The 25,010-nt window shown below is 59.8% G+C and overlaps 1 protein-coding gene across 1 annotated transcript in view; it reads left to right on the plus strand.

The window, feature by feature from the left end:
• RASA3 (RAS p21 protein activator 3) overlaps window positions 1-25,010 on the plus strand; it is a 113,795-nt gene that overhangs the window by 74,553 nt on the left and 14,232 nt on the right. Inside the window, exons 5-16 of the mRNA XM_059144535.1 lie at window positions 1,472-1,548; window positions 11,552-11,632; window positions 11,993-12,065; window positions 14,523-14,599; window positions 16,213-16,317; window positions 17,777-17,933; window positions 18,826-18,974; window positions 19,721-19,835; window positions 20,832-20,906; window positions 21,638-21,761; window positions 22,812-22,918; window positions 23,553-23,630. Coding sequence (XP_059000518.1) covers window positions 1,472-1,548; window positions 11,552-11,632; window positions 11,993-12,065; window positions 14,523-14,599; window positions 16,213-16,317; window positions 17,777-17,933; window positions 18,826-18,974; window positions 19,721-19,835; window positions 20,832-20,906; window positions 21,638-21,761; window positions 22,812-22,918; window positions 23,553-23,630 — 1,218 coding nt within the window. The remainder of the gene's footprint in view (window positions 1-1,471; window positions 1,549-11,551; window positions 11,633-11,992; window positions 12,066-14,522; window positions 14,600-16,212; window positions 16,318-17,776; window positions 17,934-18,825; window positions 18,975-19,720; window positions 19,836-20,831; window positions 20,907-21,637; window positions 21,762-22,811; window positions 22,919-23,552; window positions 23,631-25,010) is intronic.

The following is a 25,010-nucleotide window of genomic DNA, read 5'->3' on the forward strand; positions in this document are numbered from 1 at the left end:
AAGGTCGTGCTGCATCAGGGAGCCTGACGTTGGCACTCCTGGTCCATGAGGGGCCTTCCAGGGCCAACGCTCCCTGGGCTGTGTGCGACAGGCTCCTGGTTTCCCGGGGCCACTGGTTCCCTGGGGCCGCCGGTTCCCTGGGGCCGCCGGCTGCTCCTGGCCAGTGCATCCCTCTGAAGGCAGCCCTGCCATGTGGGGCAGGAACCCCTCAGAGCCCTTGGTGGATCCTCAGTCTGTGCTCTGGACACGGGGTGTTGCCCAGGGTCACACAGGTGTGATGCTGGCCTAGTCCTACCATCCAGGAGATGTTGCTGCACCCTCCGAGGCTACTGGTCCTGCTTGGAAGGAAGGACCAGAAAGGGCCGCACCCAGCCTTGCCCGCAGCAGGGGGAGGTGGGCTCCCCGGGGCATCAGTGCCTGTCTCGCCCACACGTGTCAGGTCTCCCGTTTATGTCCTGGTCAAGCCAGAGGTCCAGGGGTCCAGAAGCTGCAGGAAGAGCAGGGCTGTGGCCGCCATGTTCAGAGGAGCAAACTCAGGAGGCCAGGGGGCCCCGCCGAGGGGTCTTGCCCACACTCCTCTGGCCCAGCCACCTGGCCCACCATCTCGGGCTTGGATTCTTCTAGGACAAGCAGTTTTCCTCCCCAAGCTGCAGAGTCATGAAGTTTTAGTCGGAAAGGACCTTGGAGGTGCTCCCATTCAGCCTTCTTATCCAGTAAAAAAGATGGTTTTGGGCTCCGAGGCGGCTCAGTCAGTTGAGCATCTGACCTGATTATAGCTCTTGATCTCGGGGCTGTGAGTTCTAACCCCACACTGGGCTCCAGTGGTCTGAGCCGACTTAAGAGAAGTGCTGATTTTCACATTGTAGTGCGTGCTCCTATAAATCGTCAGTGCATCACGCCTGCTGCTGTTGGGTGTTTCTGAGGGAGCAGGTTCCTCTTCATGGAAGCCCCTCCCCCGACCCTTGATGGTGACCTGATTTGGGTCCTGCAGCTGATCTGTCCTTTGCACAGATGCAGACGCAGGCAGAGAACAGCACTGGTCTTGTTCTCGGAATGCTGGTCCCCTCTGCTCCCGTCTCCTTAGAAGCATCCATGAGCACTAACTTCCTGTCTGGGGCCCAGGACTGAGACCCCTTGTCTAGGGTTCGGGCCTCACACACAGACAGAAGGATGAGATGGTCCAGAGCCGTGTGTACCTGCACGCGGGCTCGGCGTCAGAGGCAGGGACAAAATGTAAGCAAGCGAGCGAATGTGTTTGGGAGGCGGCATCCTGCTCTGTCTGGCCGCTGGCTTCTGAAGCAGTGTTCCGGGGGAGCCGTGCCCTGGGCCGGGCCTGGGATCTGAGTGGGGGTGGGGCGGTGCTGGGGTTGCCACGTGGGGTCAGGCAGCTTCACGTTTGTGAGCAGAGACCCTGGGAGCGCCCCCCGCGCGTGGCCGTCCCCTCATGACCCTCTGTTCTCGTGTCTTCCAGGGCAAGGTCCACCTGGAGCTGAGGCTGAGCGAGGTCATCACCGACACGGGCGCCGTCTGCCACAAGCTGGCCACGCGGTAAGACGCGGACGGCAGTCTTCTCGGGACCAGTGAATCCGCGCAGGCGGTGGGCAGGCTGTCGTTCTTCACGCGCATGACTCAGAATTCTGGAGTCGCGGATCCCCACGAGGACGCTTCTCTGGCGGGGCGGGCGCGTCATCCTCACACCCTCCTTCAAGCAGACGTGCGTCCGGGAGGGGACGCACTGGCGTCCGCAGCAGCCGCGGTCAGGGAGACGTGTAGACACAGGTGCTGTGTGTGCCCAGGCCATCCCGATGAGGGGACTGTCGGGGGGCGTGTGCGAGGCCGGTCAGCAGCCCTGCGGCCTGAACTCAGAACCCGCCTCCCAGAATCCAGAGCGCCTCCCCCGGTCATGCTTGCTGAGTGTGAGCGGCCGTGCCCGTGTCTACATGTCATCTCCGAACCTTGTGGTGCGCTCTTGACGTTTCGGTCCACGGTCCCGTAGATCGTCTGGAGGAGGCTGAGGACGAGCTCACGCACGTGTGCAGGGTCCTTGCCCTCTGAGCCCAGCGAGGCCTCGGAGGGTGCACACCCCGCCGGGCTCCCGTTCCACACTGCCTGCCCCACGGGCCCCACGTGTGCCTTTGCCGGCAGTACCTGTGGCTGCCGGGGGTCCCGCGGGCGGCTGCCGAGGGTGTCAGAAGTCTAGGGCAGTTGGGAGGGACTCCTGAGAAGAGGACGTGAAGGTGCGCAGAAACCAGTCCTCTGGTGTTACGGACCCAGGAGACACCAGACGCTCCAGCTTTCCTCGTCTGTGCACAGACACTTTCCCGAATTGCCGTCTTCACCGTGTCTGGCAAGCAAGGGCTTCCGTGAGATCGGGGGATGCCCCTTCTTGGGCTCAGAGTGCAGGCTCTGCCTTAGCACTGTGCTCCCTCCGTCCGGTCACAGAGGGTGGGGGCGGTTGAGGAGGTTCCGCTGTCGTCCGCCGCCCCCAGAGGGCCCTGCCCCGCCACCCACCGCGCCGTTCGGATTTGCCATCTCTTGGCTGAGGGTGGTCTCCGGTGTGTTGAGGTTATGGGGCTGTCACCATGGGACACGCAGGAGGACAGACGTGGGAACATGTATGGGACACCATGTAGCGTGGGGTGCCATGTGGGACACAGTGAGCTTTGGCCTTCACCCTTTGGTGCTCCCACTCTTCTGAACGTAGTTGCTCTCGGACCCTGTAGCAGTGAGCAGAGAGTTGCCGGTTTTCTCGTCTGCCTACTGGTCTGTCCCTTCTTCCAAACAGCTTAAGGGTTTTTAAAAGCAGCCTTACATGGAATAAGGAATGTAATTTAGTGGCACAGGGACAGAACGGACCAGGCTGGGCAGAGAGCTGAGGCGGGTGAATGCGGGGGCGGTGGGGGACCAGGATCCCTGTTCTGAGGGCCGCCCTGTCCAGCCACACATCTGCCTGATGGAGGGCGGGTGTGAACCATTTGGCCAGGAGTAGCCGTGGTCCTGATCAGAGAACCACGGGTGTGGCACCCAGAGCACAAGACTAAGTCATACATCACAGCTACACTCTGCTGTCCCCACCTGTCCCCAGCCACCATCCACACCGTCTACGCTGTCCCCGTCCACCCCCAGAGTCCCCGCCGTGCACGCTGTCCCTACCTGTCCCCGCCCACCCTCAGAGTCCCCGCTGTGCACGCTGTCCCTGCCAACCATGGAAGCACCTCAGACACTTCCCCGTGGAGTCGTCTTAGTGAAAGTACCAGGGATTTGCTTGGTTCCTGCATCTCTGTGGTGCAGTCCCTCTTGCTCCTTCCTCGTGCACACTAGTACACATGCTAGTACGCACCCTAGGACATAGCAGCACATGCTACTGTGCACACTAGCATACACACCAGGACACACGCTAGTACACATGCACTAACATGCTGGTACACACACTACTACGGATGCTAGGACACCCTAGCACAAACACTAACACACTAGCACACACACTGGAACACACTAATACACTAGTACCCACATTATCACACACACTAGCACACACCAGGGTACACACACTAGCACCATACTAGTACACACATTAGCATGCGTGTTAGCACGCACCTAGCATACACACTAGCAGACACACTACTATGCATGGAATATGCTAGCATACATGCTACTACACATGCTACTATGCATGCCAGTAGAGACACTAACACACTAGAACACGTTAACACACTAGTACACACATTAGTACAATGCTAGCGTACACACCAGCACACATGTTAACACACAGTAGTACTCACGCTAGCATAGTGCTAGCACACACATTAGTACATGCTAGTACACATGACTACACACTAATATACATACTAGTATATGCTGGTACAGAGCTCTGATATACTAGCACACCTAGTAGACTTGCTAGTATACACCAGCACACACTAGTCCCTGTACTGCACACACAAACATGCCGGTGCACACGAGCACACACTAGTACACAGTAGTGCACATGCCAGTGCACATGGACACACCCTAGTGCATATGCCAGCACAGTGCTAGTACACACGCTAGTACACACTGGTGCACACTGGCACACCCATTGGTACATATGATCACGCACATGAGTACACTTTGTTCAGATTCCCAGGGCCGAGGGGTCCCCCACAGGGATGCAGTGAGGAGGCAGGGGTGCCACAGTCACAGAGCAGCTGAGGTCCTCCAGCCGGGGAGTCAGCAGTGACTGAGACCACGGACTTCTCTTTCTTCACCCCACCTCCCTCCGCCGATTTTTCTTTCACTAAAAAGTACCCTTCATGTACCGTCAAGCTCAGCGTTTTTAAGGGTACACTTTGAGCACATTCACAAGGTTGTGCAGCGGTTACCCCTAAGCCCTGTCCCTTTCCAGAACGTTTCATCCTCCTGACAATGAAATCCCATCTGGTGTCGCACCCTGCCCCCTCCCCAGCCCTGACACCCGCTGGTCTGCTTCTACGGATTTGCCCATTCTGGATGTTTTATGTAAATGGAATCACATGCTCTGCGGTTCTCAGTGACTAGCTTCCCTCAGCGAGCGGGAGGTCTTCAGGGGTCATGCCCGCTGTTGCGGGTGTCACCGCTCCTATTAAAGGCTGAGCACTGTCCACCGTGTGGGTACACCACATTTTCTGGTCCGTCACCCACAGACCCCCGTTGGGTGGGTCCCACCTTTTGGCTGCTGTGAATACCGCTACCAGGACATTCGCGTGTGAGTAGGAGACCAGTTTTCATTTCACTTGGGGACATAGTGGAGGGGTAGAATCGGTGTGTTGTATCCTAACTGTGTTTCAGTTTCTGAGAAAATGCCGGGCTGCTTCTCATGAGGCTGCCCCACCCATGGGGCCCACAGCGTGTGAGGGCTCCAGCCGCTGTGTCCTCGCTCAGCCCAGACCCTCTCGTGAGCCGCCGGCTCGTTTCCTCCCAGTGCTGTGAAGCGGCGTTGACTCATGCTTCCCGGAACGACGTTGACTGTCCTTTCCTGTCCTTGTTGGCCGGCTCTGGATCTTCTCCGAAGAAGTGTCTGTTCAAGTCCTTTACGATTTTTAATGGGGTTATTCGTATTTTATTATTAAGTTGTAAGAATTTTCCATGTATTCTGGGTACTAGACAGTTGTCAAATATATAACTTGAAGACATTTTCTGTCATCCTGTAGTCTTCACTTTCTTTTTTTTTTTTTTTTTTTTTTTTTTTTTTTTTTTTAAGATTTTATTTATTTATTTGACAGAGAGAAATCACAAGTAGATGGAGAGGCAGGCAGAGAGAGAGAGGGAACAGGCTCCCTGCTGAGCAGAGAGCCCGATGCGGGACTCGATCCCAAGACCCTGAGATCATGACCTGAGCCGAAGGCAGCGGCTTAACCCACTGAGCCACCCAGGCGCCCTGTCTTCACTTTCTTAACAAGGTCCTTTGTGATACAAGAATCTTAAATCTCCATCGGCCGCACCTGTTGTTTCCTGTGTTTAGGTAGATTTCTAAGAGATCTTTTCCCAATCCGAGATCGTGAAGATTGACAGCTGCATTTTCCTTCCAGCATTTCTAGGGTTTCGTTCTCCCGTTTTGGTCCTCAGTATGTGTGGAGTTCATGTCTTATGTGCGGTGTCCAGTTGGGGTCGGTGTCGGCTCCTTTCAAAGATGCAGTTGTCTCAGCACCACTCGGGGAAAGGTCCGCTCTGGCCCAGCGGCTGCCGCTGGGTCACAGTAAATGGCCGGACTTATTCGTGGACCCTGTTCTCCACGAACCTGTGTGCCTGTCCCGTCCCCGTGCTGTAGTACACAGCAGGTTCGAAGTCAGGGAGTATGAGTCTTCCATCTTGGTCCCTTTCTCGTGACTCCCGGGCCCTCCTGAGCTCATTCATTTCCATACAAGTTTCAGGATCAGCGTGTGAATTTCTGCTGGATTAGCAGCTGGCATTTCGGTAGCGAGTGTCCTGAATCTGTAGATCCGTTTGGGGAATTAGCCATTCGAGCCCTGCCAACCCCTGAAACGGTCTGTCCTTGTGGTCAGCTCTTCTGTAATCTTCTTAAAGGGTCGCTCTGTTTCTATAAGATCTTAGAAATGTCCCCTCTTTCATTACCGATTTTAATGATTTGAGTCGTCTTTTTTGTCAGGCTCGCTTCAGGTGTGTCGAGTTGGTGGCTCTTCTCAAAGGTCCCGCTTTTCCTCTCTCGTTCGTTCTGTCCTTTGTTATCTGTGTGATTTCCTTCTTTCTGCCTGTGTAGGCTTTTTGTTTTTCTTTATCTGGTTTCTTAAGGTGGAAGTGTAGGTTATTAATTTGTGATCTTCATTCCTTTTTAACGTAGGCATTTATAGCTACAAGTTTTCCTCTAATGTTGTAGTCGCGTTTGTATTTTACGACTTTCTTCCTCAGCGCCAAGTCAGTTGTGTGCATCGGGGACTTTTGGGACAGAGCAGGAGACAATGGCCGCTCCACCTGTGATACAAAAGGCTCTGGACCCGAAATCCCGGCATCAGAACTGGCAGACTTCTCTCAGACCCGTGGCAGGCCGCAAACCCCGACTTGCTCCACATGTCGTCTCCTCGTGCCAACCTGCGTCTCTCCCACACTTGTTCAGAACCACACATGCTCATGCCTGTGTCTTCGCCTCAGGCCCTCGCCTCTCAGAGGTTACGCGGGCTTGGGCCAATCTTGAGGTGTGTCATGGGCTCGGCAGAAGTTAAGAGCTGGGCCGAGACCATTGAGAAGTCGGTTGTACAAAAGCAGATTCATTCCAGTAGGGTTCCCTGCTTGCCCGAGAATCGCCTCAGCCCTCCCTCCTGCCCAGCAGCACCGTGACGTACTCCCACTCCCCTCCTGTAAGCACTGGGGCCGGGCTCGGCCTGCACCTGTTGCGGGGACCTGCTCTCAGCACCCCTGACGCACATCCTTCCCTCATTGCAGGGGCGTGACTTTCCGAGGGCTGCTCCAGCCATACACCACAGTCTCACGTGCCTTAAACAGCAGGAGCGGATTCTGTCCAAACTCTGAAATCTGGCCACGCCACACTCTGTCTGGAGGCTTCAGGGGATGGTCCCTCCTCCTCGCCCAGGCAGTCCGTCTTCACGATACCCCCCACCCCCATCCCGCGTCTGAGCGATCTCCCTCCTGGAAGGACACTAGTCATTGGGTTTAGGGCCATCCTGAATGCAGAATAAGCTCATCGTCTCGAGAGCCCAAGCTTGATTACATCTGCAGAAACCTGTTTCCAAACCAGGTCACATCTCCTTGGGAACCCACCACTCAGCCCCTCACAGCAGGTGACTCCTACTGGCTGACCATCCTCCCCCCAAAGGCTACAGGACCTACATGCACTCTCAGATCCTTCTGGGCTCTCTCCACCTCTCACCCGGCCTGGTGGTCTTTTGTGGGGTGGCCAGGGGTGTTCTGGCCACCCGGCCTCCCCTCTCCCTGCTTCCAGCTTATTGCTCTCTGCTGCCACGTGTGCCCATCTCCGCCGTCCCAAGAGCAAGGCAAGGCAAGGCCTCGTCTACCTTCCCCAAATGGCAGGTCGCTTTCTGTGAGGTTCTGGTTCTTCCCGGGGGTGTCCATTCCCTGCAAGTTCCCTCCCTGCCCTTATGCACCAGGGAGCGCTTCCTGTGGGCTTTCCCGGCTGCGAGGCGGGCCGGACAGCATCTCTCCCTTCCCGGCCAGTGGAGAGTGAAAGCTGGGGAAGACCGTGCTGTTGGCCGAGCGCTCTGGTGGCTGTGCGGGCAGGGGTCTGCGCGATGGGCTCACAGAAACTTCTCCGATCCTTCCACGGGTGGCCTTTCTGACTGTAAGCCTACTTTTCCGTCTGTTCACTCGTATGTCCACGTCTGCTGCGGGGACACCTGCGCGAGCCTCAGGTGGTTCGGGACCCACCATCCTGCTGTTCTTCTCGGTGTGGAGGTCGTCTACCAGTCCCCGCCTCCAACAGGTGCCTGCTCCGGTGGGAGCGGCCCGTCTTTCCAGCCAGACCTCAGGCCGGACTGTCTCGTGCTTTTCTTTCATCCCCAACAAGGGTGAATAAACCTTTAATCGTTCATTCAGTCCTTGCTCCATGCCAAGGACTGTGCGGCCTCCTGTGGCCTTCACCTTCATGGGGAGACATGTTTGTGAGCGTCTCCAGATTTCATTCGCCCAAGCCGAGCGTTGAAAGAGCCTGACGGCTAAGAGCAGCCCACCCAGCACAGGCCAGCACGGTGCTGGGCTCTGCTGGGCTCGCCGCCTTTCCTGGTGCTGCAGGCAGTCTCTTTCGGGTATCCTGTGGCCACCTGCTGCGTCTGAAAGTTAGGGTTCCTGCACTTGGCCACCTCTAAGCTCCACCATCTCTCACCACACCAGAGTCCTATTGAGGGCCCCACAGGCACCCGCTGGGGAGCCTCCCTGACTGGGACGGGGGCCAGGCTGCTGGGGACCGGGGGTGTGGTGCTGGGGGTCCTGCAGGCACCTGCTGGGGAGTCCCCCGGACCCAGACCCAGGCTGCAGGGCAGTCGGCCAGGGAAGCAGGCACTGGCCACCTGTACCTCCACCTTGAGGTGCATCCAAGTGAGGGTTACCTGTTTCAGGACTTCCATCTCAAATCCAGTAAAGATCTTTTTTTCTATTATTAGGGAATTACAACAGGCTACCGACCCTGGCTCTGTCTGAGGTTGGACCAATCATGAGTGGAGGCGGAGCAGCTGGCCGGCTGGTGACTGCTGGCCGTGGTGAGCTTTGTCACCGCACGGCCGGGTCCTCTGCAGCTGGTGGTCCCGCAGGCAGGCTGTGTCCTGCTCATGGGGGTGGGAAGCGGAAGCACCAGCCCGTAGCCACAGTGGGGGTTGCGGGGGAGGGGATGGAACAAGATTCCGGAGCTGCAAACCATTACTCCAGTGGGGAGGCGTGACCACGGTTTACGGGTCAGTTCGAATACAAAGTCCTGGAGATGTCAGAATGTGTACGAAATCTTGTGTTCGTGGTGCCTTGGGTTCCAGATTAGTTGACTGGGTCACTCTGTATGTCACAGTGTCCTTTCCTGGAGATAGGAATGCCCAGCAGAGTAAATACTTTACTTCTCTCTGCTATTTATCTAGAACATCCCCAAGGGTCACTAGAAGTTGTTCCGAAGACAGTAAGCCTGGAGAGATGCGTTTTGTGTGAAGTACAGGGGGGCTTGGCTTTGTGTGCCCCGGGCAGCCCCCGGGAGCGCCCACCAGCCGTGTGCTGGGCTGTGGCCCACCTGGAGCTGCCCAGGGCCGAGCGGGAGGGAGTCTGGCGCATGTTCTCTGGTTTGCGTGCTGGGCCTGCCAGGCGGGAGGGTCCTTTCTTCCTCCCAGATGTCTTCGTGCAGGTGCAGTCAGTACCCAGTCTTTGCTTTGAGTCAGAGAACAGAGTGTTTCTCGTGTCAGTCTTCAGAGGAAGGAGAGATGGGGACATCTGGGTGCTGGAGGCAGCTGCTTCTCTAGGACATCAGATGTGGGGAAACTTGCTTTCAGTTTGGTGCTTAGCATCGAGTTTCTGGCCGTGGAAACCCATGATCTCTGAGGATCTGAAAGGTGGGCACACTTACCATCCAAACCTTCCTGATGAACAAGTAAATGTAGAAGACGCGTTTGCCTTCAGCTGCGGGTCAGCACGGGAGCCTCCCCGCATGTCCCCTGAGCAAGCCGTGTGCGCGCTTCTCCCAGCTGCTGCCCTGTCGGCCCTCTTCTCCCCTACCTGTCTTGCCCTGCAGTCTGCAGCCGCAGCCGAGGACGCGCGAGCCTGCCCCACGGCACCCGTTCCTGGAAACGTGCTTGCCACGGATAAGATTGCAACAAATCCTTCTTTCCCGAAGATTTAATGCATGAAGAAATATTTCTTTAAGGATGAGTTAATGAAGGGCAGAAGGTAACCGAAGACCAAGTCGGTGATCTAGGAAAGAAACCCAGAAATACTTTGCAAAGTAGAGCAGGAGTAAAGATGGGAAAAATCAGGTAAGGCTCACATCGCAGGACTGGCGTGGACGCAGCTTGAAGGGCTGTAAGCACCATGAAGGAGAAATGAAGAAAACAACCCTGCGACCAGAAAGAAATATTCTGGTAAAATGCTAGAAGCGAACTCCTTCCCAAGAGGGACACGGGATCGCTTGGCTTATGAAGGAATGTGAGAACCTGGTTGTTTCCTGACTTCCCGATGCCCAGGAGAAGCTGAAGCTCAGCTCTTCGAGGGAAAGTGACCGCACGTCCGTGAAGCCAAACGGACGTTCCTCTTTGGGAGGACAGCTGTCCTGCCATGGTGCAGTGCTGGACCCGGACCCCTCCCACCACAGACAGCTAAGGAGCCGGATGCAGACGAGTGGAACAGTTTGGATATTGGGCAGTCGGCTTTTCGCTCTGTGACCCCAAGTCAGGGAAGCGGACCCAGGAGCCTCAGTGGTCCTGATTTTGTCCTGCAGGTGTGTGGGGGCAGGAGGCCTCCCAAGTGGGGCTGGAGGTGGGAGGGAGACAGAGATTGCTGTTGGGAGTCTGAGGCCGCTGCTGGTGGGTTCTGGAGAGGAAGGGACTTGCCAGCACTCCCGCAAGCCGTGTGAATAGAGAGTGTAACGCCCTGGGCTCAGGCGGAGCTGAAGGGGTCGTGTGGGGCTGGGAGGCATTTGACCCCTGCCAACCCGGTGGAGAACCTTGTTCCCACGGGGGGCTCTGTGCGGACTCAGAGGGCACACCTATGTGGTGGGACAAAGTCCCTGGACAGAGGCGGCCGGCACCTCCCCTGATAGAGCTTCAGGCAAGAATTGCCGTGATCAATCTGCACCCAGAGACCCTCAGCCTCCAGTCAGCTCTGTCCTTTGGAAAGCAACAGCATCTGGACACCAGCAGCCTGAAATTCCTAACGTCCCGCCGGTGCTCCAGTCGGCGTGCCAGGAACGGGACGATGGGACCCACGGCCTGGAGCAGGGAGGGTCGGGAGAAGCACAGCCGATGGCAGGGTGTCAGGATGAGGGGAAGTGGTGGTCCTGGAGCTCGCATGAACAGCTGGGCTCCCGAAATTGAAGCAAACTGGGGAGCAGGACAGTGGTGCCGGGACCTGTGGGAGGGATCGGGGAGTCTTCTGCTGAGTGGCGTGCGTGGCACGGAGCCCATGGTGTCTGCGGAGCGGCATGCGTGGCACGGCATGCACGTGGCGTGCATGGCACGGCTGGATCTGCAGGCCCCTGCGTTGTTGGGGCCCCCGTTTCCCACCTGTAACATGGCCTCGCCACAGCGCCTGGTCCATCAGCTCGCAGGGGAGCTGAACTCTCAGGATGTGAAGGCAGTGGCCTTGCCCCCGGGAGGCCCCAGCAGCCTGTGCCCCTCAGATAAGACAGCCGTGTCCTGAGGGCAGCGCTCACACTCTCCTGCCCCCACGTGTCTTCCAGTTGCAAATCGGTGCACCCGTCCATGTTTATTGGGAGCGTCTGGGCCATGGGTGACCGAAGCCACCCTGGGCTCATGGTCCCGGCTGTGGACAGCCACCTGCCACGGCCTCAGAGCTGCCTGGGTTAGCTGCCTGTGGGCCCCTCCCACCCCGCTCCTGATGCCCCTGTCTCTCTCCTCAGCATCCTCGAGTGCCAAGGCCTCCCCATCGTGAACGGGCAGTGTGATCCTTATGCGACTGTGACACTGGCTGGACCCTGTAGGCAAGTACTCTGCGTGCACCTGCGCATGGGGCTGGTGGGTAAGTCGCCCGCCGTGATGATGCTGGGGCTTCCAGAGAAATGCAGGAGAGGCTGTGCACTGGGACGTGTCTTCTGACTTACTCTGGTCTCCTCTGTGGCCCTGAGATTGCTTTCTGGAAACAGCCCCTCTCTTCTCCACGCTGGGTGCCTTTGGCTCAGTAAAGCTTCCTGATTTGCATACTGGGTGGGTTGGAGGCAAACAGAAATATTGATAAGTAGCAGGAGGAGGTTACTGGTGCATTTGATCATTCAGTCTGAAGGTGCGAAGACTCGGTGTCCACAGCGTTCGTTTTAACCTTAACCCCTCCTCCTTGGTTACAGATCAGAAGCAAAGAAGACAAAAGTGAAAAAGAAGACCAACAACCCCCAGTTTGATGAGGTGTTTTATTTTGAGGTTGGTATTTGAGCTCCGTGAATGTCACATGGGAAGGCATGTTTCTGGCCCTGGGCCCCGGCTTCCTCCTGCAAGTTCTGGAATGACCCTGGCACGATGCCTCCCTCCCAGCCTGCGGCGTCAGCCCGGCTCCCAGGAACTCCCCTCTGGCCCCTGGGGAGAAAGGCCATTTGTTGCTTCCTTGGTTTTGAGTTGAGTCCTGACGAGTTGTACGTCCCAAGTTGTCACGATCGGTGTGTTTTTCACTGTTTGCCTGTTTGGGGTGTTTGGTTTTTGCTTGCTTCACCCGGTCTTTCCTGAGCAATGGAGGGAGGCTTGTCTCCCCAGAAATAGTGAAAGGTTTTGAAGCAGAAGAGCAAATGCGTTTGAACACAGAGATCCGCTGGCGTCCTCTCGGGACTGGGAACCGCTGACGCTCGTGAGACGGGAGGCCTGGGAGGCGAAGGCCGTCGGCAGGACAGTCGCCCACGCGGCGGCTTTAGTGTGACCCTGGCCCAGAGCCAGCGTATTCGGGGCGATGTGGTTTCTCCCGCGAGGGTTTCTCGAGGGTCTCTGTGGACTGGGTCCTGGGGGCTGAGGTGCATGAGCCTCTACCCCTATCTTCCCGAGTTTTCCCCAAGCAGGGAAGCGTGCACAGGGCAGGTTGTGCCTGTGGTGAAGTGACTGTTAGGTCAGTGGCCCTGGGGAGCCAGAAGCAAATAGCCTCTAGTCCTGCCTGGAAAGAGTCTTCCCAGAACGACGACCCTTGGGTGCAGTCTGGGAGGGGGCACTGTGAGGCTGCAAGGAAGCATGTCTCTAAATGTTGGGTGAGGTTGGGGTGAGAAGGGGGAGTTTTGGAAGTGGGGGAGTTGGCTCAGAACCGAGGAGCTCACGTGCAGAGAAGCTCGACATGTTCTGATGGATCCAGAAGCTCACAGGTTTCTAGAACACTGGAGGCTGCAGTCCGGCTTCTTGGGCCACAGTGAGCGGGGCGTGGAGTTGGAGTGCCAAGGGCACAGCACCGTTCTCTGTCCCAGAAGGACATGCTTATTCCATTGCCTGGTGCAGAAAGTGGTTAAAAGACGCAGGGTTGGTCAGGAAGCTGATGCGGTTAGCCTTATCTCCGGAGGGGCCACGGCGGGGCTCCAGCAGCAGTGAGGGGGTCTGGGACGGAGAGTGAGGACAGCTGTTGGTCTGAATTCTGTACTAGAGCCACACCGACTTGCCTCGTCCCCGCAGCCTGGAACGGCTGAGGTCAGCTCCTCCCAAGCTTGCGTTGCGCACAGTAAGGCCCAGACTTTTCGCTGCCGTGTGGGCCTCCTGGACAGAGACACCCACTTTCTGTGTCATATTCTTCTATTTCACTCTGCAAAAGCGCAGGTCTCCACTTGCTAGATAAATCTCGCCAGCCCCACATGCCGCTGAGCACAGACCTGCATCCTGCCGGATCCCAGGAACGATCCAGACCTGGGCCCTCGGTGCTGTGGCTAGGGCCTACCTGACACCTGCCTCTCTCACAGCCTCAGGCCACAGGACCTTGGAATGTGCTTCTCTCTGGAGTTTATGGTCTGAGACTCAAAGGTCTGAGCCCTGCTTAACACCTAAATCCCCCTTTGGATTCTCTGCACCCGCTTTCTTCTTCTCTTGCCAACAACCCCACAGTTCTGACTTAGCCTGAGTCCCAGTGGTTGGGTTTGGGGTCGTAGACAGCTTCCTATAGGGGTTTCAAAAGGAAGTAGTGTTCAAACCATTTTCTTCCAGGGTAATGCCTAGGCTTCCTTAAAAACTCTTCAGTATCTGCACGAAGTTATTTGAGGTTCTACAGAAGCCGTCTCCATTCCCTCACTAGATGCGTTAGGTACCCATGCAGAAGCCCTGTGACCGCCTCACTAGGAGCCAGACCGTGAGCTGTGTCGACAGTGGAGGCTCTGGGGGGCTTCCTGGAGGAGGTGGCATTTCAGAGGCACCTTCAGGCTTCCCAACATGAGCCTGAGCAAGGAAGAGGCCGGTGGTGACCTGGGCAGGGGAGCAGGCTGCGTGCTGAGTGAGGGGAACTAGTGGGGGCTCCGTGGGGCTTTCAGAAGCCTCAGCTGGCAGTGGACAAGGCCTGAGCTGGTTGGCGGCTGAACGGGTCCCCTGCTTGCGCAGTGTCAGCATCCCGGGCGGCCACTGAGCCATAAGGGTGGAGGTGCTGAGATGGGGAGGTGGGGGAGGAGCGACTTCAGGACACGGGGGAGGGTGGGGCTGAGGAGGGAGGGAGCCAGCCGGGTGCCTGCATGGGGGAGTCTGTGGTGATAGGGGGGTGAAGGGGCAGCCCTCTGGAGAAGAGGCTCCAGCCATGCCTGCAGGCTGAGACCCCACCTCTGCTCTGGGTGGGGGACCCACAGCCTTTCCCCAGGCCTGGGGGCGGCCAGGACACAGGGTACTCTGCGGGCAAGGGCCTGGCACACACGGGCTTCCTCCCGTCCGCCCCTCCAGGTGACCAGGCCCTGCAGCTACAGCCGGAAGTCCCACTTTGACTTCGAGGAGGAGGACGTGGACAAACTTGAGATCCGGTGAGCGAGAAGCAGGGTTTCTGGGCTCTGGCCTGGCGGCTCCAATCTGAACCCGCCTCGTCTGTTGGTTTTCTGTGCTTCTAAAAGGAAGGGAATGCAAAGAAAGGAATTCTCCGTTTTCTGGTAATTTCAATACTAGGACATGGGGAGTTGGTTTGAAGGAAGAGCCAGGAACTTGCCAGGGGCTCGTGGGGTGGCTGAGAGGACATTGACTCAGGCAAGGGACCTTCCACGAGGGGAGGCCGACGGCCTCATGCTGCCCCCCCGCACCTGGCCCTGTTGCCCCGGGGGTCCTCGTGCTGCAGCCCTGGGTGTGTGTGGTCTGCAGCAGAGCCCACCGCAGGTCCGGCTCCGTCCGTCCTGGGAGCCTTGAGGTCTCACCTCATGCCCAGCACCCGGAGCCTCAGAGACCCTAGCTGGGCATCTTTTCCCGTCGCTCTGGGCCGGGGCCGACCCTGAGGGACCCTGCAGATCTGAGCTGGTTTGTAGTCTGGTTTCCTGTGGGCTCCAGGCTTCCTGAGGCCCGTGAGGCTCCCAGGCTTCCCACTGGGAAGATGGGCTCAGGCAGGAGGCGCGTACCCGGAGGCCCTTCCCCCGACCCACTGTGGGACCCTCGGGCTCACTCTTTGTTCCTCTCGTGGCTTCGAGCACTGAGGGAGGCCCGTCTCCACACACAGGTCAGAGGTGTTTCCGCTTTAAGTCTTCCGTTACAGAGAGCCCGCGGCCAGGGGGCCCCGGCTGCGTGTCTGAAAGTGCCTGTCTGAAAGTGCCGGTGGCGGTCAGAGGCCATTCTAGAGGTTGGCCATGCCCCAGCCACCCTTGGACACACAAGTCTCTCTCTTGTTCAGAAACAGAAGTGTTCGTACAAGATTGGGCTTTAAATTTGAGAGCGGAGTCGTAGCTGTTGCATTTTAAGCAGACGAACCAAAAATGTTCTTAAATATTGCCCTTATCGAAAGGAAGAAAACACAGCCCGGCAGCTCTGCTACGGGGTCACTTGACGTTCCTCCCCATGTCCCTGACACATGCATGCTCCTCTAGCAAACCCTGTACCTTCCAGACACCTGTGGCTCCCGCCTGGACCTCGGGGACCACAGAGGGCTGACGCGGCCTTCTAGAACTTTCCCTGGGACTGCTGAGGGTGGTGAGAGGGGACTGGTCTTGGACTGTCCGCTCCTGGAGTAATCGGGTGCAGGTGTTTACCATGGGGTGCGCGGACGTTTACTGCCTCGCACCGGGGACACCGTTCCTCCCTCCGTGCTCCCGTCCTCACACACGCACAGTTGCCGTGGCCCCACATCAGATGCCGCCCGGGGCACCGTCTCCCCACACTGCTGAGAAGACAGAAGGCCCTCACCCCGACACCAGGCCCCCAGCTCCTCTCCCTGCCCTCAAGGCCCGGGGAGACCCCCGTGCCCGTGCCAGGCACATCCTGCGCTGACCTCACATTTCAGACATCCCCAGTCAGTGTCGCTCCTCACAGAGACGGGGCCGTGGGACCAGGGGCTCTGATCTGCCCCAGACGCCCCTGGGGATGCTGAGGAGCGCTGCTGTCCCCTGCCCTCCCGAGGTCACCCCATACGGAGATCTGTGTACCGTTGGCTGTGTTTCAGAGTTGACCTCTGGAATGCCAGCAACTTGAAGTTTGGAGATGAGTTTCTGGGAGAGCTGAGGGTTCCACTGAATGTGCTCCGCCAGTCCAGCTGCTACGAGGCCTGGTAAGCGTCTGTGCATGGCCCACGCCGTCCCGGTGGGTGGACAGACGGAGCTGCCGTGAGCAGGCAGAGTGTGGGGGCGCAGGTCGGCTCCCACTGGCCAGACGCCGTGGCTTGGCACATGGTCCGTACTCACTCTGGTGAGGTGACAGGGTTGCCGGTGAGAAATTGGCAGCGCACGGCTGCCATTTTGGCAGGCGGGGGCGGAGGGAATGTCATGAGAATGGTGGCCGAGGCCCTCGACAGACACAGATGTAGGGCCATGAGAGCCTTGCAGCTTTGAGGACAGGCCCGGGCAGGGAGGGCAGGCCGCGTGCTCCCGAGGGCCCGCCGCACCAGGCCTTCCCCATGGCCCGTCCTCCAGGAGTCACCTGCTGAGGAACCAGGCAAAGGTGTTGTTCCAGGCAAACCTCCCTGCGCTCTGCCTCCCAGTCACCCAGCGCCTTTGTTTTATTTCCCGATCATTCCGTAAATCAGCAGCGACTGTCATCACTGTGACCGCAGACACCCACGATGGGGACATGGCGTGGTCACAGGCCATATGCCGCAGACCAGACCCACCACGTGGGCGGGCTTCTGTGTGTTGTTCCTCAAGCAGTTTACAGTCACCGGGACACGGGAATTTTGTCTTCGATTCCGTGAGGACAGCGGGTTCTGTTCCTGCTGGGATCACTCCTAGTCCTGTCACCAAGAAGGGACAGTTACGTGGCAGCCCAGTGGATGTCCACCCAGGACCTCAGGTGGCCAGGTGCCCCTGCCCGATGCAGGGTGCCCACATCCTGTGGCAGGCTGCGTGGCCCATCAGCTCAGAGCAGACAGGGTTCCCGCACGGCCTCGCAGGGTGGGACCGAAGACAGGGGTGTCCAGTGAGAAACCCCGAGGATGGGACCCCGTGCTCCGGTGGCCGGCCTGCTTCCCAGCGCCGTCAGCATCCCCTCTGCCACCGGGAGGTCTGACGCTCGTTTGCTGGAGTCACGTCAGCTGTGCTCTAGCTGTCCTTCGTTGTCCGGGGCCCGTCTCCACAGACGGAGTTCCCTTAGCTCCTTTCTCATTTCCCCCTTCTCGAACTCCTACCCCTTCCGTCCTTCCTGTGTAATCAGCCCCCAGAGGGAAGATAAGGTGGGGGCGCCCCACGACATGCACCCCGCAGGGGGTCTCTCGCCGAGAAGGGCTCTGGCGCCTGGACCCTGCGTGTTGTGGGGGTGCCGTGGGGATGACCGAGCATGCCCCCACACCCGGACCCTGTGGGGTGGGGGCTCCCACAAGAAACACCCTGCCGGGGGCCCAACAAGGGAGTGGCCCCAGCGCAGGGGGCAGAGAGGTGTCCAGCAGAAGTTCCTGGAGCCCCTCCTGCCTCAGACCCCGACACAGCCCATGGCGGGCGACCAGTGCATCCTGGAGGGAACCGGCCCCTGGAGGGTGCCGCTGCCTCATGCCGCCCTTCCCTGGGTCCCACGTCCAGGTACTTCCTTCAGCCCCGAGACAACGGCAGCAAGAGCCTGAAGCCGGGGGACTTGGGGTCCCTGCGGCTGAACGTGGTGTACACTGAGGACCATGTCTTCTCGTCCAACTACTACCGCCCGCTGCGGGACCTGCTGCTGAGGTCTGCAGACGTGGAGGTGCGTGAGTGTGCGGGCCCCTGCTGTGTCTTGGGCCGCCTGCGGCCCCCCCGTGAGCCAGACCCTGCGGCCCTGCGGACCCCCATGGCCCTCCACGGCCGGCTGCTGACCCCAGCCCCTCTCCTCCGGCCCCCCGCCCACCTCCCAACTCCGGACCCCCGCCTACCTCCCAACTCCGGACCCCAGCTCCGGACCCTGGTCCCCCAGTCCCATCTGGCTCCAGCCCCCCTACCCCAACCCTGCCCCTGACCTCTGAGTGCCCTGCCTCGGTCTGGCCCCGCGCCCCACCCCAGCTCAGACCCCAGCTTCAGCCCTCGGCTCCCTCACCCTTGTTCGGCTCCACCCCGTAGCCCCTCCCAGCTGCCCCCCGCCCACCACCACCCCCACAAGGCACGGAGCCCACCTCTGGCCCTGCATATCTGGGCAGCCAGCTCCTGGTGGGTGACTCTCCCTGCTTACTGTCCCCCAAGTCTGCTCTGTGTCCAGAAATACCTGCATCTCCCTTTGCCGGAGGGACGGAGGCGTGAGCCCCACACCCCACCTGCAGTTAGAGCCCTGCGGGGACCCAGCAAGATTCATGGTTTCGGATTTGTATGAGGTCCTGAGGTCACCGGCCTCAGTTCTAGAGGTGGAATCAGGTGGAAGAACCCCCAGGAGTGGACCCGGAGCATGTGTACAAATCAGAGGGTTGGACGTGGGCGCTAGAGAAGACGTGGTTCTTTCTTAGCTTGCTGGGAGAGGCAATACAGGACAGGGTTGGGGTCTGGGCCCCGGTGTGGGGACCCTGAACCACCTACTCACTGACTGTGCCCGGTGGGGAGTGGGGGTCGGCAGCCAGCCCCCAGGGCTGGGGGGCTTGCGATGGGGTCCCACGGTCTCTCCTGTCCCACAGCCGGTGTCTGCATCCGCCGCGCACGTCCTGGGCGAGGTCTGCAGGGAGAAGCAGGAGGCGGCCGTCCCCCTCGTGAGGTTCTTCCTGCACTACGGCCGTGTGGTGCCGTTCATCAGCGCCATTGCCAGCGCCGAGGTCCAGAGGACCCAGTGAGTGAGCCTCAGGCTCCATGACCTCCCCTCCCTGAGGGCTGCAGCCTGAGTCAGTGACCACCATGTGGTGAGGGCCGGTCTGGGCTGGTACCCTCAGCGCCGAAGAGAGTGCAGAGTTGGGACAGCAGAAGGGGCCCGTACCGGCTCAGGTTTTCTATCCGAAACACGCTGTTTCTTAAAAATGCACCTTTTCTGGGAAATCCCAAGGTGTGAGTGCAGGAAGGCGGTGGGCCAGGGCGCAGGTCGCCTCGGGGGTGACCAGAGGGTGGCAGCTTCAGTACTAGGCCCACAGCAGAAGACTGGGTCACCGCTGCCCCAGGACCTGTGCCCACTCTGCGGGGATGGGTCTGCCAAGAAGAGTCTATCCCTGGAGCTCTGGGTTCAGAAGGACCCAGATTGCACCCGAGTGCCGAGATGGTGTGAAGCACGTCCTATTAGGCTGACCTTGGGTCTGGTCCTTAGAGGCTTGGTGTGAAACGGGCCTCACAAAGGGGTGGGGCTGTGGGTGTGGGGAGGTTGTGCTGACCGGTCGGCCGTGTACAGTAGGTGTGTCACGCCCACCTGGGGGGCTCAGGGTGCCCCGACACGAAACATCTGGCTGGGTCTCATTTTCCTCCCAGAACATCTGGAAGCAGGCCAAGCAGGATCTGTCTCTGCATCCGCTGGGCGTGGGCCAAGGACACGCTCGGTGTCCGTCATCCCCTTGCTCTCCAGGACAGACTCCCTCCAACGCTGTTTTACAGGGACCCCAACACCATTTTCCGAGGAAACTCGCTGACCTCCAAGTGCATTGACGAGACGATGAAGCTGGCCGGGATGCACTACCTGCACGTGACCCTGAAGCCCGCCATAGAGGAGGTGAGTGGGGGTCCCACCCCGTGGCCCCCAAGGACGGGGCACGTCAGGGTCTCCGGCAGGCCCAGTGCTGCTGGGGAGGGGCGTAAGGGACGCTCGCTCCCCAGGACACTGCGCATGGACGGCAGGCAGCTCTGACCCCTGCCCCTGAGACGTGGCACATGGACGGCAGGCAACTGAGACCCCCTGCCCCCATGACACTGCGCGTGGACGACAGGCAGCCGTGACGCCCCGCACGACGCTGTGCGCAGACGGCAGGCAGCCGTGACCCCCTCCTCCCATGGCAGGCAGCCGAGCAGAATGGCAGCCCTGACTGAGGGACTCCTGCCACCTCCCCTCCAGCCTCACCGCAGGGACCTGCCCTGTGTGCTCCAGGATCTTTCTCATTGTCTCAAATTAAAAAAACGTTTACTTCAGAAAATTCTTCATTCTACTCAAGACAGAAAGACATGCAGAGAAACACTGGTTTTTCGGAGAACACCCCTTTCTTTCAGCTGTGGGTCCCCTGAACCCGCGTGCAGCGTTCTCTTTAGGGTCCCCTCAGCTGTGCATGGCCTCCTGGTACCGCTCACGCAGGGGCAGGCGCAGCCGGGGCTCCACATGCTTCCTCCCCCCGTGGCCCCGAGCGCCTTGCCCAACCTCTCTGGGGTCCCTGAGGGGTAGCAATTACCCCAGAACAGCTTTGTCAAGTGCAGGAACGTGAGGAAGTTTAGACTCACGTGCTGGTTTGGTCCGTGGGCACAGACCTGCCAGCACTTGGGAGGAACCACCTTTTTAACCCTGATGAAACCTGGTCGCGGGCACTGACAGGGAGCAGTCTTCGAGAAGGTCCGGAATTCCTCGCAGGTCGTGGCGCACCCGTGGCCGCACTGAAGGCCCTCCTCCCCCCGCTGCCGAGGGCCTGGCTGTGGCTCCGGAGGTCGCTGCTGAGCTGGAGGCCTCCACCCACCTGGGATCCTGGACCAATGGTCACTCAGTCCTTATAAATGCACTTTTCAGATATGCCAGGGCCACAGACCCTGTGAGATTGACCCTGTGAAGCTGAAGGATGGGGAGAACCTGGAGAACAACATGGTGAGATGTTCTTGTCTGCTCAACCCTCTTCAGAGCTGGCTGCCTGGCCGCAGGGGTGGGCACGTGGCCACCCTGGGGGCTCCGTGTCTCCCTAGGCTTTGGGGTGGGGACCCTACTGGGACGCACTCGGCGTGTCCTCCGGGGCCTGCAGCAGGGTGACCGGCCCTTTGGCTGCTGACTCCTGTGTCGTCCCTTCTCCTGGGGTGGCCGGAGCCTCCCCTCCGGGCTGGCCCGTGGCCCGGCTTCTTCTCAGCCTGGTCCGTCTTCCTGCGGCAGCAGACGTGGGTCCCAAACCCTGGCCATGTCCCCCTGTGTTCTTCTGAAGAGGGTCTATCTTTAGGACAGCCAGACTCTCTGATGGGACAGGGAGCTGTCATCTTACATAGGGTTTCCTCAGGGTCAGTCTTTTTCATGCCTGTGAGGGAAAGAGACGGGGCTCTCTGTCGGGAAGGTGCGTTCCGGGGGATTTCGTGCCTGTCCAGTTAGTGAGATGAGCGTTGGGGAGGGAACTGTGAGGCTGGCCCCCCGCAGAGCGGCAGGGGCTCGCCCGGTGCTCGCCCCGCTGACGGCTGACCGCTATGGCCCCGTGCGCCTGCTGAGGGGACGTGTGTCTGTGGCCGCCACGGCTCTCCACGGCTGCTCCCTCCCTGGTGTGCTCGACTGCCGTGGGGGCCAGCAGAGCGGCCTGGGCCACAGGGCCCTCGGGGTGACCGGGCTGCACCCCGTTGCAGGAGAACCTGCGGCAGTACGTGGACCGTATCTTCAGCGTCATCACCAAGTCGGGGGTGAGCTGCCCCACTGTCATGTGTGACATTTTCTTCTCTCTTCGAGAGGCGGCTGCCAAGCGCTTCCAGGGTGAGTCTTTGGTGTGGAAAACATCCACAGCTCCTTATGGGGAGGTCCCTTTCCCTGCCGCCAGGCTCCTCAAAGCCAAGAAAGGACGTCGCGGAGTCATGTAGACGTGGTTCCAGCTGTGGCCGCGGGGTCGGTGCCCGTGCACACACAGCATCCCTCTGCTGCCCAGCTGGGCTCCAGGTCCTGCCTGCCATGGTGCTCAGGGGAGCCCAGCCCAGGCCTCAGGTGGGAAGGCCGGCTGGCCAGATGTTGTCACAGTGGTTAGTTTAGGACGCAGCGGTAACTTCTGTGCATTTGGGCCCGTCCAGTTGGAGAAGCCGCCCTCCTGGCTCTTCGCAGTTCTGGCTGGAAGGTCGAGGCAGCACTCAGCACCCCACGTTGTGCATGTCTGTCTTCTGCACCTTCAAGAGAGACAGGATGACCCCTTTGTGGGCGTGGGACAGGAGGGGTCCCGGGGATGAATCGCCTTTTCAGTCGTGCCCGTTGGTTGGGGATTTATCTTGTGCAGACGTGCCCACGGGTGGAACAAAGGTGGCCTTGGGCGGCAGGTGTTAGGTTGACTGAGGCCTGGGGTCCAGCCTGAGGAGGGGGCAGTGCGGTGTCTGGGTCCCTATGCCATCCAGCAGGCCCCAACCATGGCCCTGCCGCACCCTTTCCTGAGGAACCCGTGGGTCAGCCCAGATGTGTCCTGCTGCCTCCAGGAACTGCAGAGTCCCCTGAGCAGTCCCTGGACCCTGCCGGGGGCCCCCTCCTGCCCGCCGGTGGGGACGCCTCTCAGCTTGTCTCACCATGGAGGCTGGGCCTCACATCCGGCTCTGCGGACAGGCCCTGCTGCCTTCAAACTCATGGGCTTCAAGCTCGGGGCACGCCGGCCCTCAAACTCTCGGGGTCGCTCGGGGTCGGCGAGCCAGGGCCTGCCTGTCAGAGCCCTGTCCCCAGGAGGCGCTGAGCTATCCGTGGTGCCCAAGGGGAGAACAAGCCAGCAGGTGCGCTGGCTCAGGCCAGGCCCGGGACTCCACGCCCTCACCGGACGTCCTGTCCTGGCCGCAGACGACCTGGACGTGAGGTACACGGCTGTGAGCAGCTTCATCTTCCTGAGGTTCTTCGCACCCGCCATCCTGTCCCCCAACCTCTTCCAGCTCACGCCTCACCACACGGTAAGTGCGCATCTGCCCCGTGGATGGGCCACCCACCCTCCTGGTGGCACCCTTGCTGGGGGGGCGAGGGGGCTGTGAACTCCTTTATCCACGAGAAGGGGGGCACCTTGGCCAAGCTGCGTCTGTTGAACACGGTTGGCCGCCATGACCAGGAACCCTCACCCCCAGCTTTAGGAGAGCGAGCACTGACGGGCTGCCGTGCATTCAGCCACATGCCATCAGCTCATGCGGCCCAAGCCCCTCAGGTCAGGCTCCGAGTGACGCACCAGCAGAGCGTGCCTGGCAGTGACTGACCTCGGCAGGAAGCCGGGGGCCCAGGGACTCAAGGGGTCCATTCCCGGCTTTGTTTCAGATGAACCCTCCAGGCCAGGGGACGGGCCAGGGAGCCCCGCCATGGGCGCCCAGGGCAGGGCGGGGAGGCTGCTCCTTTAAAGGTGCCCTCGTGCCTGCCGTCGGCAGCTGCTCCTCACCCTGCCCTGCGCGCTGGCCGACCTCCCATTGCTCGCCGGCAGCATGAGGGGGCTGGGGGCTTTTGCGTGCTGTCACCATGTTGTCGGCCGTGCAATTCTGGGTTCAATCGCAACGTTTCTGTGGAACCGAAACGAGACTTGCCTTTCTCCTTCCCCTTTGACAGGACCCACAGACGTCGAGGACGCTGACGCTCATCTCCAAGACTATTCAGACTCTTGGCAGCTTGTCCAAGTCGAAATCCGTAAGTCGCATACTTTAATCATGTCTGCTTGTCCCAGGAGAGAGTGAGGGCTCAACGCAGGGACAGGGTAAGAAGCAATAAAACCCACACGGCCCACCACCCGCCGTCTGAGCAGAGAGCACGTTCCAGCGGCTTGCAGGCTCCTCTCTGCCTTCCTGAGCTGTGAAACATTGCGTTTTGAGACTGTTTTGTCTGGGGGCACATTACTCTTAGAGACCGGGCTTGCTTTCTGAGCCTGTACTCTGCTCAGGTCCGGAGTGTGGGGATTACCGCGTACAACAAATCTTCACAAGCCAGCACCATGCGGGATGATGTCTCTTAACAAGCAGTAAAGACACAACATCCCCCAGACCCCGCTATGCTGCAGGCAAGGCTGGGGGAAAGAGTTCAAATCCTGAGTCTTCCCTGGAGAGAAGGGGTAGAAAGAACATCGGCCCTGCCAAAAGTCAAAGTCCCTGTTGGTAGGGAACGCCAGGGTCTTGCTGGGCAAGAGGGTAACTGGGGGTACCACGGAGTCACCCCTTTCAGGGCCCAGCAGTCCCCTGGGCAGATCAGAGCTCCTGTATTTGGACCAACGCACCCAGCAGGGCAGGGCCCTCGGCCGCAGGGCTCCTCGGCGGCATGGGGAGGGGGCTGTGCTCCCCTCACAACTCACTTCATTTTTCTCATGAACAAGTGGGTTTGAAACCCCGTCAGACCAACCTACGGCAGAGGGAGTCACAGGAGCACGTGGTGCGTTACTGGCTCCCAAGTGGGGGTTCAGGGGCTGCGGGGGCGTCAACTGTGAGCCTCTGAGGTCGTCTATGCTTGGGGCAGATTTGCTGCCTGGGGCGGGCCAGAGGCTCCTCTGGGGCCCGCCTGCCGCACACCACGTCCTGCCTGGGTCCCGAGGGTCTGTCCTGGGCCTCACACCCCCCAGAACGCGAGTCATGACATGCAGGTTTGAGGACATTGGGGACTGTGTGTAGCGATGTCCACAGGCGGACAGCTGGGCACGTGCCCTAGGGACTGAAGGCCAAGGCTGGCTGCACAGGGATGAGGTCAGTGGGGTGGTGTGAGGCCTCCCCTGTGCCTGGACCTGCAGGAGCCCCCAGCCCAGCTCAGCCCTCCCCTTCTGTTGTCTGGGGGGTCCCATCGTTGCCGACAAGCAGCCCCCGTGTGGGAGACGCTGGGCTGCGTGTAGGTTGCAGCAGAGCCAAGCGCGTGTGGCGTCCCGCAGCAAGCGGCCACTCCGCAGTCCGTCAGCCGGAGCCTGGATGAACAGGTCCAGGCTGGCTGTGAGTTCTGCACGGACGCACCTCTGTGCGTCTGGAAACTGCAGAGCGACCTTCCGCGACACGGTGTTCGCTGCAAGCACAGCGTGGGGAGGGCTGCCCCCCG

This window comes from Mustela lutreola, chromosome 13 (assembly GCF_030435805.1).
Source record: "Mustela lutreola isolate mMusLut2 chromosome 13, mMusLut2.pri, whole genome shotgun sequence".
NCBI lineage: Eukaryota > Metazoa > Chordata > Mammalia > Carnivora > Mustelidae > Mustela > Mustela lutreola.